The following is a 15,999-nucleotide window of genomic DNA, read 5'->3' on the forward strand; positions in this document are numbered from 1 at the left end:
GGAATGTAGGGATTAGTTAGCGGCTTCGCCCAGTTCTCCAGCAGTGTCTTCTTGAAGACATGATGCATGGGTACTGTGGACGATTCCTTAGGTGGGAAAGGATAGTCCAAAAGCTCAAACATTTCAGTAACCACAGGGAAGGGAATGGCCGTAGACATTTCCCGGACAAAGGCTGCGAAAGATAGACTCTCGGGAGGAGAAAGCTGTCTTTCAGGGGAGGGAGTGGGATAAGAAGGAAGACCGTCAGACTCCTCATCTGAGAAATATCGGATGTCTTCCTCCGCCTCCCACGAGGCCTCACCATCGGTGTCGGACACCAGTTCATGAACTTCAGTCCGAAGCCGTGCCCGCCTCGATTCAGTAGACACATGGCCACGGTGGGAACGTCGAGAAGAAGACTCCTGCATCGGCGGCGATGAAGCTCCCTCCATCAATGTCGTCGGGGAGTCTGCCTGGGAGGCAACAGACGCAGGCACTGCAAGCGGTACCGGTATCAGAGACCTCACGACGGGCAAGGGGCCAGCCGTCGCCTCACTCGATGGCACCGGCGGCGCGAGCACCCCTGGTACTGGAGAAGGGCGCAACAGCTCCTCCAGGATCCCTGGAAGGATAGTCCGGAGGCTCTCGCTTAGAGTGGCTGTCGAGGAAGGCTGGGAGTCCGGCACAGGCGACGAACTCAGAATCTGTCCGGGGCGCGGAGGCGGTACCGGGCTGTCCAAGGTAGAGCGCATCGACACCTCCTGAATAGAGGGTGAGCAGTCCTCCCGGCGTCGATGCCTAGTGGGTGCCGAATCCCTTGACGACCCAGAGCTCTCGGTACCAGGTCGGGAAGGTGACCGGTGCTGATGCTTCTTTGACTTCACATGAAGCATGTCACCGGAACCTAACGGTACCGAGGACGTCGAATCCAAGCATCTCTTCCTCGGGGCCGGGTCAGAAGATTGATCCCGGGGGGGGGGGGGGGGGGCTGTACCGCAGGAGCCCTCGAGGCAGGCGGAGACCTACTCGAGGGCTCACCGCCACCAGCAGGGGAATGGACAGCCCTCACCTGCGCTCCTGACAAAGAGGCACCCTCCGACGACATCAGTATCAACGATGATCCCGGTACCGCAGAAGTCGATGCACCGGCCGATGACCTCGATACTGTGACCATCGAAACCGAGGCCCCGAACAAGACGTTCCACTGGGCCAATTGCGCCACGTGAGTTCTCTTCTTCACAGAAGACAGAGATTACAGGCCTGAGGACGGTGCCCAGCCCCCAGACACTGAAGGCACGAAGCGTGCCTATCAGTGAGTGAGATAACCCGGTTGCACTGGGTGCACTTTTTGAAGCCGCTGGGAGGCTTCGATGACATGGGCGGAAAAAATCACGCCGGCGAAGTCAAAATCCGCAATGATGGCAAAGGGCACCAAAAAATAACAAGGAAAACCTGTTCGGGCGGCCAAAAGGGCCGCTTTCAAAAGCGAAAGGAAACTTGACGGGGAAAAAACTGGAAAATAAGGCTGTCTTTAAAAAAAAACAACAAAAAAAACCCAAAAAAACAATCAAACACGATTAACTTTAAAGAGAAAAAGAAGACTTTGGAACGGAAGAAAGCGGCAAAAGCGCGAGGGTCTCCTCAGGGCACAGAACGACGAAAACACAGCCGTCCCGAGCTGTAGAAAAAAAGAAGACTGACGAACACGAGCGCGTTCGGGTGGGCAGACGGTCGCGCATGCGCGGTGTGCATGCGCACGCGAAGGCTAGCAAACGTCTTTGCTAGTGAAGATCTCCGATTGAAGGGGCTGCCGTGGACGTCACCCAGTAGTGAGAACAAGCAGCCTGCTTGTCCTCGGAGAATAAAGATTAAACAAATCATCTTAAATATGTCTGCACACCAGCAGCCAGTGCAGGTCTCATAGAATAGGTGACAAACTATCAAACCGACCAGCACCTTGATGCACTAAAGTCCCGTTAAAGCACCAATCATTATTTCCAACTCGGTAAAAATTACCGAGTTGGAAACAGCCAGTGATGCTCAGAAGGAATGGGATGCAGATGAGCTGGTTGCAAAAAGAGCGAGCAGCTCGGTGGGGTAGGGGGAAGAGAGCCAATTAGTCTGCTGAGAATGCGCAGAACAGCCAATCGCTAAACGTGGCTGCTCTGCACATGCTACAGACATCTTTCATACACACACAGAAGCTGCTTGTATGAAAACAGTGGTAGTCTTTTTTTGCTTTCCACAATTTCAGACCCATCAGGATGTCTCCCAGAGACTTCTTTGTTTTCCTCTCCTTGTCAGAGGATTTGTTCACTGTCAAGTGGACTACCTTCTCTGGGGGCTCTTAGCTGTTGTCTTCTTGCATGTGAGTATGACTGTCAGGCTTTTCAAGGTAGAAACTAGGTTCGTGAGCCCTAGTTCGTGAGCCGTGGAGCAGCAGTGGCAGGCAAAACCACCCCACACCAGAGACAAGCCAGAACTCTGACAGGAACAGCTAGACTTCACCTGCACTTGACCGCCGTTCCTCAGGAGTTGAGCCCTTGGGTGCAGGTGGCCGGCAGGACTTACTGGACAGGGCAGGAACTGGATACACACTAGGCTGAACAGGGACTGAGGGTCAGAGGGGAAGGGAATATACATGGGCAGCAAGGCAGGAAACTGGGCTAGGACTCACAGACAGACAATACAACACTAGGCAGGGAATGGACAGGCTTGAGATCAAGGACTAAAAGCTGCAAAGAAGCCACTAAGAAAGGGAACACAAACAGGTAAGAGATAGAACTGAAAGCTGCGAGGCAGTCACTAAACAAGAAACACAGACCACCAAGAACTAGACAAAGAAATACAAACAAGAAACAAGACTGGAAAACAAGCAAAACAGTACAAGATAACCTACACAAAGACTAGACTAGAAACAGGCAAGACTCTCAGACAATAAACTGGATTAGGCAGAAGTGCACAGAGCACACCAGCATACCAGGGACCTTAGGTGGTGCAAAGGCCAACACAGAAGTCTCCAGGTGATTAATAAAGCCCATCAGCTGCTGAAGCTCAGCTCTAGGAATCACAAGGCAGCTACGGGTGCTGTTCAGGTACAAACAAGAAAAGCAAATCTGGCAGCCCAGAAGATCCGGACCAGACTAAAATCTGGAGCGGGTGACAGTCCATAGCAGTCACCGGTTCTGGCCACCAGAGGGTGAGGTGAGCACAAACAAGGAAACATTCACATACGTGACAACAACAAGGTGCAGAGCAGGAACTTCTCTCTCTTTTCAGTTTCATTTTCTTTTGCAATTGTTTTTCACTTATGCCTTCCTGTTCGGCTGGTTCCCTGGATGAATTCTTCCCTCCACATTATTTCAGCTGTCATGCTTATTAGGTGTTAGTCTGGACGCGAGGCCTAGGATGGACCGAACAGGTAATATACACGACCCCTGCTACCAATCCCTGCACACACACACACAACCAATCTTACACTTCCAGAAGGGGAAGATAGGGCATTCAGGTGGGCCACATGGCATATTTGGAACCGATACACTCAGAATTCAAGCATGCGGGCCTCACGGCCTACCTGGAACCAAATCATATTTAGGGTAGGGAGAACGAGACTAAGTGAGGTGTCCCCCTCCGGGGACCGGAGCACCAGCAACACCCTCAGTGCAAGGAGAAAGGGTAACATACACAGGAACACGACAAGTGAGGGACTGAGATACGATACTGTAGGCAGAGGCCCTCAGCAAAACAAGGAAGGGACAGTGCTCAGTAAACAGGAGGCAGTACAGTAAAGGAACAGTCACCAAGGGAAGACTGCATTAAACAGATAACTGCCAGAGGCAGAGAAGCTCTGCAGACAAAGGGTTAAACCCAGCTCAACACACAAACAGAAACCAGAAGCAGGAGTATTGCAGACAACAGGGAAGCAGAGAAGCTCTGCAGACAAAGGGTTAAACCCAGTTCAGCACACAAACAGAAACCTGAGGCAGGGAATACTGCAGACAGGTTAATCGGGAGCACAAAGAAAAACAAACAATCCCCACGTAGAGAAACAAAGGACAGGACCTGACAGGCAGAAACAAACAGAGCACGAAGGGAACTCTGAAGGATGGGCAGCAAACAAGAAACTGGAACAGAACGAGAAGTAACTCACCACTGGGCACCAGAGCTAAACAGAGATCCCCCAGGTGTAGGGAGAGGGGTAATTAGACACAGGCAGACAGAGACAAAGCAACAGAAAACTGCAGCCAGGAGAGGAGTAACAGCTCCACACAAGCTCAGAGCTAAGTAACAGCTCACACAGAGCAAAGGAAGGCTTCAGCAGATTTGGAGTAAACGCCAAAGCAGGGGCTGACGGGAGAGGTGAGCTTAAGTAGACAGACTGACATCAGCTCAGCCCCTGAAGGACCAATCAGGAGCGGTTCCAAGCATTTCTCTGCCTGACTAGCAAAATTCTAACAGAATCATAACATTAGGCAGGACTGGCCGGTCTGCAGTTCAGCTCTTCTCAGCCAGCCAGTACCAACAGCTCCTGACCACCTGTTAAAAATTTGTTAGGGGAGGCAGTCCTTTCTGTGCATCACTAGGAAAACGGCTGTGCATTACTAGGAATACACATTTGACTGTTAAGAAGCTCATTTAAATAACTTAGCATGTAATTAGCTGCTACTGTGACTGCAAGAAAGCCCACAGAACCCCTTTGTGCATATCTCGCTGAACTCCGTGCTCGCTTAACCAGCTACAACCAGTATAAGATACACAAAACTGGATCGTTAATTTTGGTGCATCTGGGCCCAAGACCACAAACCAGTCTGGCAGCAGTGTTCTGCAACAACTGCAAGCGATTATACAGCTTACTTGAAACCCATGAATACAACAAATTGCAACAGTCCAACTGAGGCAGCAAAACTGCCTGAGCTAAGATCCTGAAGTCTTCACACTGCAAAAATGATCTAATTGTTTGCAGTTGTCTAAGTTTAAAAAAACAATCTCTTACTGAGAGCAATTATCTGCCTGTCAAATAACAGATTTGAATCTAAAATTATACCCAGAACTCTAGAATGATCTATTTTCAGGATTTTAACTTAATTCAGTATAACCAATCTAGTTGGAACACCAAACCACAATAGCTTTGTTATGTTTATTGCCAAGCACGGTAAATTTGAAGCTGCGGAACCACTGTAGAATCACAACATTGTATAACCTCTTAGGGAGGCTTGGAAATTTGAATTCTTTGGCCAAATCAAAGATTCCCTAATGGTAGTGAAAACTACCACCTATGTACCTGAATTCTGATCTCATTATCCTTAGTAGCTTCTGAGGGTATAGCTGCCATCTAATACCGTTCATCAAACATTCAAACTGCCAAAGGAGGTCAGGTGTTACAAGAAGAATTCCTCAGGCAGTCCTGATTTGAAAGCCAGTATACTTTAGTCTGAAAACTTTAAACACAAAATAACCAAAGAATACTTAATTAAAAACTAGGTTTATAATTACCCATTTTATTGGCATGTGTATTTAACTTAAAAAAAACTCTTCTGTAAGTTAGCTCAACTTTTTTCTTTAAAGACAAAAGTTCTCACAACACAAATATTTACAACATATGTACATATTGTTTTTTTTTCCCAATCTGGTACATGGGATCTCAGATAAAAAACATTTGTTCTGTGTTACCACAGGGGGGGAAAAAAGTATGACAATGGTAAGTCTAGAGGGACTAGGGCTGCCAATCCAACTGCAGGTCAGTGGGAAATCTGCAAAACTGCACTCAGGTCTTTTTTTTTTTTTTTTTTTTAACTCCTATTCCAAATTATTTGGTTCATCTTGTGCTCAGTTTGTGTTTCAAACAGTGCTATCAGTTTGTTATATCCAGGACTTAATTTGTGTCTGAATGGCCTGAAATAGTGTTCCAGTTTCATGACGTTGCAGAAGCCACTGGCAAAGATGGAGCAGAATGTTTCGCTTGGATAGATTCTAGCCCTGCTCCCAAAATGGTGAAGCAGAGTTTTCTGGTTTGGGCTGGTTAAGTTTTAGGGTCTAAGTCATTAACAAAACAGAACAAAGAGATAAGCAAAAAAACCAAAACAAAACATGATCAACCAGGCTACGCTAGGTAAGGTTTTCTTAAGGGAGTTGCTCTTTTAACTCAATGGTATAGGCTCTGGTTTAGGAGGAGACTGATAGAAATTCAAACGACACTAGATGGAAAATAGGATACAGAAGAGTAGGAGATAACTGATCTGTTCCACCTTTTGGGAGGTTAAGAGTGCTTAGAGGGAAAGATAAGGAAAGGTACACAAGATACACCCCTGATTAAAAAAATAAAAGAAAAAAATAAAAGAAAAATTAAAATTAGAGGGCCAAACTGCACTCAGATATTAACCAGAAACCAAGCACCAAAATAAACTACACTGAATTAGGTTTGCAGCACCAACCTGAATAAAATTCAGACAGCTGAAATTCTGATGAATACAGTTTTGCTTCCATTTCACAGCATTTTTATATTTTGTGGAAAAAAAGCACCAATCATTCTAGCAAGAACTTTTTTTTTTATCTAAAAAGTACTGCGAAGTATTAAATACAAGATGTCAAGTTATATAACAAACAATATATACACCATCTCCAAACTTTTATTCTGTAGAATGCTACCTTTATACAGAGAATGTACTAAAAAGTCAGTAAACATTGTTAGCTTAAAGAAAATAAAGACGGGAGAGGTGCAGTGCAGAGGGTAATCAACCCAACATTAGCTACCAACAAAAGGCCACAGTGTACAGGGCTAAACTGACAAAAACAGAACACTAAGCAAAAAAACTCCCTAAGCAATAGTAAATTCATTGCTGGTGATAGTAACGTACTAAAGATCTGAATATGTTGCAGTCATGATTGTTTGTTACATGAGATATTAAAGAGCATATGTTATGCTCTCACTTTAAAAACACACTGGCTTACCCCATAATCGTGACCTCATTGTTCTACTGTCCTACACAGAACACTGGATTTCTCACTACAAATTTTGCTCCAGTGATTTTATATCTATATATCTATATCTAAATCTATATATCTATATATAGATATATAGCTATAGATATATAGCTATATATAAATATCTATATCTATCATAGATAAAATTTTCTTCTTCCTTTTACCACAAAAAAACTTAATTCCCTCTTCATTTATCCTCACCCAGAATTGCACATAAGAAGGCAATTAAAAAAGTACAATAAAAACCTGCCCCAACTGGAAGCAAGAAGGGTCAGTCTGCTGTACACTTTCTACAAGATTCTCCCCATAATGAAGGGACATTACACAAGTGCTCATCACAAAATGTACATAAAGTTTTGTCACTCAGAAATAACTGAATGCATTTTTAATATAAATGGGCATCAGCATGACTTTAAAGGAGCACTGCTTTTTTCCTCTAGTTATAATCCATAATGTGGCACAAGATGAAATCCTAACATACACACACACACAATTTCATTCCTTCAACAATTCACTAGCCAATCCCAATAGAAGCATTCTCCTGGTAATAACCTAGACAGATTCCTGATGTAGTGCAACCTGACTTCCTACTTTTTGATCACGCTACTTTTGAATTGCAAGTATAGCAATATATCATGACCAAAAAGTAAAAAAATATGTAATACTGGTATTTCAGTTTAGTCTGTCATGACATGGAGAGATCAAGACATTTCTATAGCACAGTTCTGTTGCTCTTGTTATCACTGTTGCACACATGGTTTATATCCAGGGAAAATGGCTGTTCTCCTGTAAGATCTATGACTTATGCATTGAGCCTCAGAGACTGGTCTTCTCTCCGCCGGGAAGATATATCAATGTCTATTGAATCTTTACCAACTATAAGTCTCAACCTTTTTGCAGGAGGGAGTGGAATGAAATCATCCTCAAACTCATCATCATAATCGTCATCTTCCTCATCCTCTTCTTCGGATGAGGATTCCTCAGTACTTTCTTCCTGGTACTGATGGTAATTGTCCATCCCCATGCTAGACTCCAGGATAGAAAGTGTGTTGCTGCAGCAGATTCTGTTCTCAGGACACTCTTCTGAATATGGCACTCGGCTCTCTTCATCTCGTTTCAACTGGATCTTTAATTTTGTAGAACTTCCACCAGAGCCTGAGTTAAAGCCATTATTGAGCTTTGCTACATATACATTACTCTTTTCCTTCTCATGGTCTTTACTTAACTTAATGCTTATTTTTGATGAATTGATTACATCATTTTCTTGGTCATTGGTTTTGCTGCTGTTGCTGTCATGGCGCCTGCGCAGTGTTAGTTTGGGGATGCCAGTACTGTTCTCAAGGATAAGCTGTGCATCGTATCTTGTGATTCGATGCTTCTTTTTGCTTTTCAGCATTCGGAAACCATCTTTCACTTCAACAGTATCAGGAGATATCAATGAACATCCACTAGCTAGAGGAGTACAGTCCTGATAGCCTACAGGCATTCCCACCACCTCACCAGCCTCAAGATGGGAATGTATCATATCTGTTTCTTCCTTTTTGGCTGGTGGGTCATAGCTGGAGCAAGAATCTTCTACTTTCATCAATGTCTTTGTTGGTCTTACCTGTTGCGATTTCCTTTTAGATGTGTTCTCACCATTCTTTCGACACCCAGTCTCCTCGCTTAGTAGCATTTCATTGTCCCACTCAGTTCTGTGTGCCTGGTGAAACTGCTGTTCCAGGTATTTAGGCTGATTTCCAGTCATGCTAGTACTGATTTTATAACTATCCAATATATTTGGTTCAAGCTTGGTATCTGAGATCTCCTTGGAATTCATCCTGGTTCGCATGGACCTCCGAGTGATATACATGCAAGGTGAAGATTCACCCTGCTCATAAGCACTTCTTCCACAGTTCAGTTTGTATTCTCTGGCTGCATGTCTTGTTAAGCACCTGCTGGACTCAGGAACTTGCACTAGCCCTTCTGCTTCCTTTTCCTGTTTAATGGGCAAGTTTTTATACAACACAACTTTTGGCTGCTTAAGAACCAAGTCTCCCATTTCCAGCTTTCTTGAGGCATGTTTTTGCTCTGGCCTCTTACACTGATTCCTTGACTTGATTTTAGAGAGTAAAGGCTTTCCATGTTTATGTATTCTCTTTGGTACCCTGGAATTGTTCATGGAAGTTAGTTTTGATGAGGTAGATTTGGAGGACACTTGAATCCTTGATGCCGACTGTCTAGTAATTGTTCTATTCTTGTTCTTTTTCATTCCAGTCAAAGGTTTCCTATTATTAGCTGCAACAGAAAGAAAATTTCTGTCAGGAAAGCAATTTACTAACATTAAAGTTGGCAAATTCTAGCCTCAGATTTTTTTTTCACCAGGTTTCACACATGCAAAGAGATATAGACATTTAAACTAACTAGTTGATAGTTATACAGTTAAAATACATAGATCTGAAATAGACTTGATATCAAACCTAAACATCAGGATGAAAATCCTATTTTCCTGGGTTTCCTTGACAAGCGGTAGGTATTTAATGAGATCTCTCTACAACATGCACTGATGGGGTGCCCCAAACAGTCTTACACTAAACCAAGCTATACAATATATATGTGAATTTATTAAATAATTCCATAAAGCAGTGAAGTCCTTTGCTTTACAAATTTAGGGTTTTTAAAAAAATTTAACTAAGCTGCAGTAAAAAGTGGCCTTAGTGCGCCCTTATGTGGGTTTTTCCCACATGCTAAGGCCATATTGACCACAGCAACATTTTAATCACAGCAGTAAAATGACCAATTTTCCTCTTTTGTATTAATGACCATGCACTAATGATGCCATTGGTGCATGACCGTTAAAAAATATTAGCATATATGCAGTTACTGACACCTATTTTGTAGGTAGTAAGGGCTCATGTGCTAATCCTGCACTAACTAGTTAGCATATAGTCATGTAACTGGGCTGAGTAGCACAGGAATGCCCCACTATACACACCCCCACCAACAAAAATACTTTAACAATTATTGGTGCCCAGATTAGCGCACACTGATTTTGAACTTACCACAGGACGCCTGAGTGCGTCCCACTGTAAGCCATTTTAAGCCGTGGTATGCACGCTTCCAGCAGCTCAGTAAAAGTGCCTCTTAATGACATGTGCCTCAGGCCTGTTTTTCCACAGTGATTAAAAGTACCAAAAGTTACAAAGACAGCTGTACCCAAGTTAGCTCTATAACAGGAATCAATTTAACTATTCTAAACATATCTTGTTGAACAGATGCAACTTTTTCAAACTACTCACTTCTAACTTACTCAGTTTCTGTAGCTCACCCTTTCAGCCATAAAAATAACTCCCTTTAACTATGACAATGAGAACAATAAGTAAAGATATCTATAGAGATTGTCTCATGTACAGTTGTACCCACTGCATTTGAAATATTTCAAAAGTACACATTACAAATATCTACAACTTGTATAACAGAGAAAAAAAAAAGACTAATGAATCCAGCCAGTCTATCAATTATTCCTCCCTGCACTTAAAGATATACCCCAGCGACTTGGAGAGGAGAGGGGAGGGCAGGGGAGAGAGGGGACATGCCAGACATGGAGGGCAGGGGAGAGAGAATTGCTGGCATGGAGGGGAGGGGAGGGCAGGGGAGAGAGGAAAATCGCGACCGGCAATATTTAAACGGAGCAGGAATGGACGGGAGTGGGACCTAAAAAAAAAAGGTGCCAGTACGCCGTACCGGCGTGTACCGGCACAAAAAGAGCACTGAACCACAAAGCTGTGTACTAATCTAAATGGTTACCGGTAGAGCCCCTAGTTTGCAGCAAAGCAAAAGGTAGATTCTAAGACCATGGTTAAAGAAATTATGTGGCAAAGTTTCTGAAATTCTAATGTGGCACATTTACAAAAAATTTAATTATTTTCCATAATTAAGTGATATTTCAACCTTGCTTTGTGCCTAATTTATGTTCATTAGGGAGTTTTATGCATGTGGAATTTCAGGTACAAACGTGGAAGAGAACAGAAAATCTAATCTAATGGATGGGGGAGTGGTGAGGGCCATTCAGATTTTGGGGCGAGGAGAAACAGAAGAAAAGGAGTATCTTTTTGTCTTCCAAATCTCAATGCCCCTTTCCTAGTTTCAGTCCTGTTTCCCCTTCTCCCCACCTATGTTCTTTAATCCATCCCTCACAACCCTACCCTCGTACTCCCCATTCCCGTCACCACCAATTTACACATATACAACTTCATCCTCCAAGTATCATCAACAAACTCCATCAACCAAGTACCTCTGCTGCTCTATTTAAAATGCTCTCTCTTTCACACCACCTACATCTCCATCCTGAGCCATCCTGTGTTGACAGCAGCACATTTGGCTTTGTGCTCCCCCTCTGCCATCCAGGCTACTTTAACAAAAGCAGAACACTAAGTTAAAAAAGCACATTAGGGGTCGGCCATACAAGTATTTCCTGATCCAAGATGGCATCGTAATGATTTATCGTACCTGCAGCTTCCTGGATCTTGTCTCGAATTGTTGATTAGGAGCAGCTCCCTTCCTAAGCATGGATAAGAGGACAGAGAAGGTGCGGGAGTTCCCTCGGCTCCAGCTGCGACCCCGGCTCTGAAGCAGGCGACTCTTGACAGATTCAGGACTTCAGCGGGACCCGTACAAACTTCCTCCTCTTCTGTTGGAACCGGCGCGTTAGTGTGGTCCTGACCCCGGTTCTCTCCTCTGTGAAGATCTGGGTGAGCAGGGAGGGAACATATCCAAAGTTCCTGAAAGTTTGGACTCTGGCCAAAAGTTAATGGAAAATGCCGCTTTAATTTTGCCTCAACAAACTGTGAGTACTCTTTCCCAGGTTTTCAGCTTGTCTACTCCTGCTTTATCTTCGCGGGTTTTTGTTAAACCAGCCGTTGTGACATTGGAGTCACTGTGGGACCTTACATCTGACATGCATTTCTCTTTACAAACTCTGACTCTGGAAAATACTAAGGATATTAAGGTTTTGTCTGAAGCTGCTCTTCTCCAGGCATAGGCATCTGCCCAGCAGTCTTCTAAATTGAATTCCCCAGAGACTAAAATTCAAACCTTAGAATCTTTGGGTTTAGCTTCAGTTAAGGATAAGAATTTTATTCGTCGGTTGTAATATCTGGAAAACTAAATTAGGAGACATAACGAGACTGCTCAATTTTCCCAGGTCTCCTCTTATTTCACCTGTAGATATGGTTACGAAATATTTAATTGAGGTTCTGGGGATGTCTGGTGAATCACTGCCCCCATCACGCGAGCCCAGTATATACTGGTCTCTGGGAAATCTTTGGCAAGACCTTTCGAGGTCAAGGTGGAGATAGTATGAATCTTACATCCTTCTTGGAATCCTCATTGGAAGTAATTACACAGAGAACTACTATGGTGGAATCCTGTGCTCTGGAGCCGGATCACAATGCTGTTTTGAAGCTTTCTTTTAGACTTTTGGACACACAGTTCTGGGGTAAGGCCTTCCTGGCCTTTAGGCCAATGATTTTGGCTTTGGGCGCCAATTTTGTGCTTAAATTTCCAGGTTTATGTTTTGTGATATTTCAGGGTAAACAATTTTATTTCTTTGAACCCAAGCAACTACAGGAATTTCTTGTTGCTAAAGAGGAAATAAATGTCATTGTATAGTCCCTTATTGTACGCTGTAGGGGCAGGCTGGGGAGAACTCTATGGGTGTTTGATAGTCTTGGGATTTATTTTTGTAATTTTACTTTGTTAATTTAATTTCTACTTCCTTGGATCTTTCTGCATTTATTTTTACTTTTTTCTTTATTGTACAAAAAAAAAAGTACTCCAGTGTTTTATATTTCATAATTTCTGGTTTATCTCATTGTTGGGATATATTGTAAAATTAATAAGGATAAAATAATTTTAAAAAAGGACTGGGTGGCAAAGGATGATGCAGCAGCTGGATGAGCTTTCCACTGCCCCCTCCTCTTCCTGCAGCTGGATCAATGCTGGAGATACAGCATAAGCATGAAGAGGAAATTAAAACACAACATGAGGCACTCTTAGCATCCACAACCTGGGTTGATTTCTGCTGTCTAATGTTAATTTTGCAGGACCTACAAACTCCATTTGATGAAACAGCACTGGAAGAACAAAGGTGGCCAGAAGGACAACCAGGAAAAGTTACCAAAAGTCTATTGATAAATGACCTAACTTAGTTGGCTTTCGACACAAATGCCAGTACCAGGGATTACAAAAATATCCACAAAGGTGGCAGAACACAGGCTGGGCAACAATGTGCTCGCACACCACCTTTCAATTGTAATATTCTGAATACAGCGATTCAAAACTTGTCTCTGCTGTGTATCTGAGTTGGGTAATTCATAAATAAGGACTTTTGGTGACTTTTCCCGATTGACCTTCCTTCTGGACACCTCTGCTGTTCCAGTGGCATTTCTGTGTGTGAAGGCTTTCTTCCTGTTATTGTTTTAAAGGAAGAAATAGGCCAAGTGCATTTAAATAAAGAACTGACAAAAGATGATTCTAAAATGCTAAAAATGACTGCTGTTGGGGAAGGGAGGCCTTGCCAGGGGGGGGGGGGGGGGGGGGCCATGAGAGGGAGAAGGCTTGCTTATTTGTTGGGGGGAGGGGGCCCTTGCCAGGGGGAATGGAAGGGAAAGAGGACATCCACCCTGTGCTAGCTGGTCCTGGAGGTTATGCAGCTGCAGACCAGTATTAAAGTGCTGGCATCCACATAGCTAACCAGGCAAAATTAGGACTGTATTCTATACAGTCCTACATGCCCAATTAGCTATGTGGGCACCGGCAACAAATACTATTGGCACCAGCATAACTCTTGGCTCCTATATTGCCCTTGACTTGCCCACTAGGACATGGCCAACGAGTTCTCATACTCAGCAGCACTGTCTAGTTAAGTGCTGCTAAGTAACGTCAGCTGGGCAGGTACAAGCGAGTTAAATTTAATTATTTACATATATTTATTACATTTGTATCCCATATTTTCCCGCAGAGTAGTAGGCTCAATGTGGCTTACAGGTTCCGGAGAGTACCAACTCCGGGAATATATACAGAGTGGAAAATAGAGTAAGTGCAAGGAAGCTGATAAGGTTCCTGAAAAGATAATACAACTCTAGGACAAATATATAGTAGCATATAGAGAGAAGTAATGCCAATAAAGCTGATACGTCTCCGGGGATGGGACTACAGCTTCTAGTGAGCAATACAGAGTAGGATAAGGGTAGAAGTACACTTAATTATAACTGGAGTGGTAAAATTCGTACAGTTTGAAGTAATAGGATTATGTGGAAGGGGTACTGTTCATTTCTTAGTTCAATAGATGTGATGCATTGTTCATGAATTAGTTCGGGTCTACTGGGGAGGCTTTCCGGAAGAGGTGAGTCTTGAGGTCTTTTCGGAATTTTAGATGGGTGTTCACAGTTCTAATGTTTCTAGGTAATGCGTTTCAGAGCTGGGTGCAAATACATGAAAATCTGGATGCATATGTTGATTTGTATTTTAGTCCTTTACAGTTTGGGTAATGAAGGTTTAGAAACGTTCTTGATGATTCGATGATGTTTCTAGTTGGTAAGTCGATGAGCTCAGTCATGTAGGTTGGGGCCAGACCATGGATTATTTTGTGCACCAGTGTGCAAATTTTGAAGGCTATTCGTTCCTTGATTGGTAGCCAGTGCAGTATTTCGCATAGAGGTTTAGAACTTTCGAATCTTGTCTTTCCAAAAATGAGTCTAGCTGCCGTGTTCTGTGCGGTCTGCAGTTTCCTTAAGATCTGTTCTTTGCATCCAACATATACGGCGTTACAGTAGTCAACATGTGATAGTACCATTGTTTGAAATATGTTACGGAAAGTTTCCCTAGGGAAGAATTGTTTGATCCATTTGAGTTTCCACATTGCATGGAACATTTTCTTTGTGGTGGCAGAGGCTTGGTTCTCCAGGGTTAGGTTGGTGTCAATAGTAATTCCAAGGATCTTCAGTTTGTCCGATATTGGGAGAGTATGTTCCGGGGTTTTTATGGATGAAGGGAGGTTTGTTTTGTGGTGAGAAGAGAGAATAAGGCAGTGAGTTTTTTCCTTGTTGAGTTTGAATGCCGATGCCCAGGCATCCATTAAGCTTAAACTAGTCTTTATTGCAACAGTGATTTCTATTGGATTAGAGTTGAACGGTATGTAAATGGTGACATCATCCGCATACAGAAAAGGATTAAGATTTTGCTTGTATAGGGCATGAATGAGGGGGATCATCATCAGATTAAATAATATGGGTGAGAGAGGTGAACCCTGGGGTACTCTGCAGTCGGTACTCCATGAGGGTGGTATGCGCTAAGAGTGGGACCCTTTGGCTCGGGGGAGTGAGGAGGAGGTCTGTAATAGGTAGGCAGGGTGGGGAGGATATTGTTAAAAAAAAAAAAAAGTTACATTCTTAAAAATGCCACCGTCTTGTGCATAGGGATGTACACAGAGGAAGTATAATAAGGGAATAGCTTTTCATAGGTAGAGTAGTAATTTGTTATAAATCGTAATCAGTGTGTCATTTGGAGGGGCTAGTTATAGGTGCAGAGTTTTTTTTCTCCAGGAAAAGGGCTTCTAAAACAGACATCATGTTATGGAAATCAGGTGCTCAACGTTCAGAGTTTCTATTTACTAATTTATGGCATTTTATCCCACATTAAACATGAATTAGATTGGAACCTGGGAGCATTAAAAACAAACATTTTCCCCGGAAAGTAATGCATTGCGCTCCCCCCACAGGCTCTTTCCCCGGGTATAGCCAGCACTGCAATTTGAGGTGGACCGGGGAGACAGCCTGTTAAAAAGTTACCAGTACACCACTGTACATAGAGGAGACCTACAGGGATGTTGTAGAGAAGTCCCACCTTCAGTCTGGTAGCCCCTGTGCTACCTTGAAGGAGGGAGGTCTCCTAGAAGGAGAGCATCATCTTGGTGAAGTAGGAAGTACTCCTGTAGCCAGGACCTGCCCATCATGGGATATACTATCCTCTTGCACCAGGATATGGCTCCAAGTTCTGCCC

General features: G+C 43.5%; 1 protein-coding gene across 4 annotated transcripts in view; it reads right to left on the reverse strand.

The window, feature by feature from the left end:
* Nucleotides 1-5,478: 5,478 nt before the first annotated feature.
* Nucleotides 5,479-15,999, reverse strand: part of KMT5B (lysine methyltransferase 5B) — a 387,499-nt gene continuing 376,978 nt past the window's right edge. For all 4 annotated transcript variants that reach the window (XM_030201304.1, XM_030201302.1, XM_030201303.1 and 1 more), the window contains one exon: nt 5,479-9,237. In XM_030201304.1, the coding sequence (XP_030057164.1) occupies nt 7,763-9,237 (1,475 nt within the window). In that variant the 3' untranslated portion in view covers nt 5,479-7,762. The remainder of the gene's footprint in view (nt 9,238-15,999) is intronic.

The sequence above is a fragment of the Microcaecilia unicolor genome, chromosome 4 (assembly GCF_901765095.1).
Source record: "Microcaecilia unicolor chromosome 4, aMicUni1.1, whole genome shotgun sequence".
NCBI classification, from domain to species: Eukaryota; Metazoa; Chordata; class Amphibia; order Gymnophiona; family Siphonopidae; genus Microcaecilia; species Microcaecilia unicolor.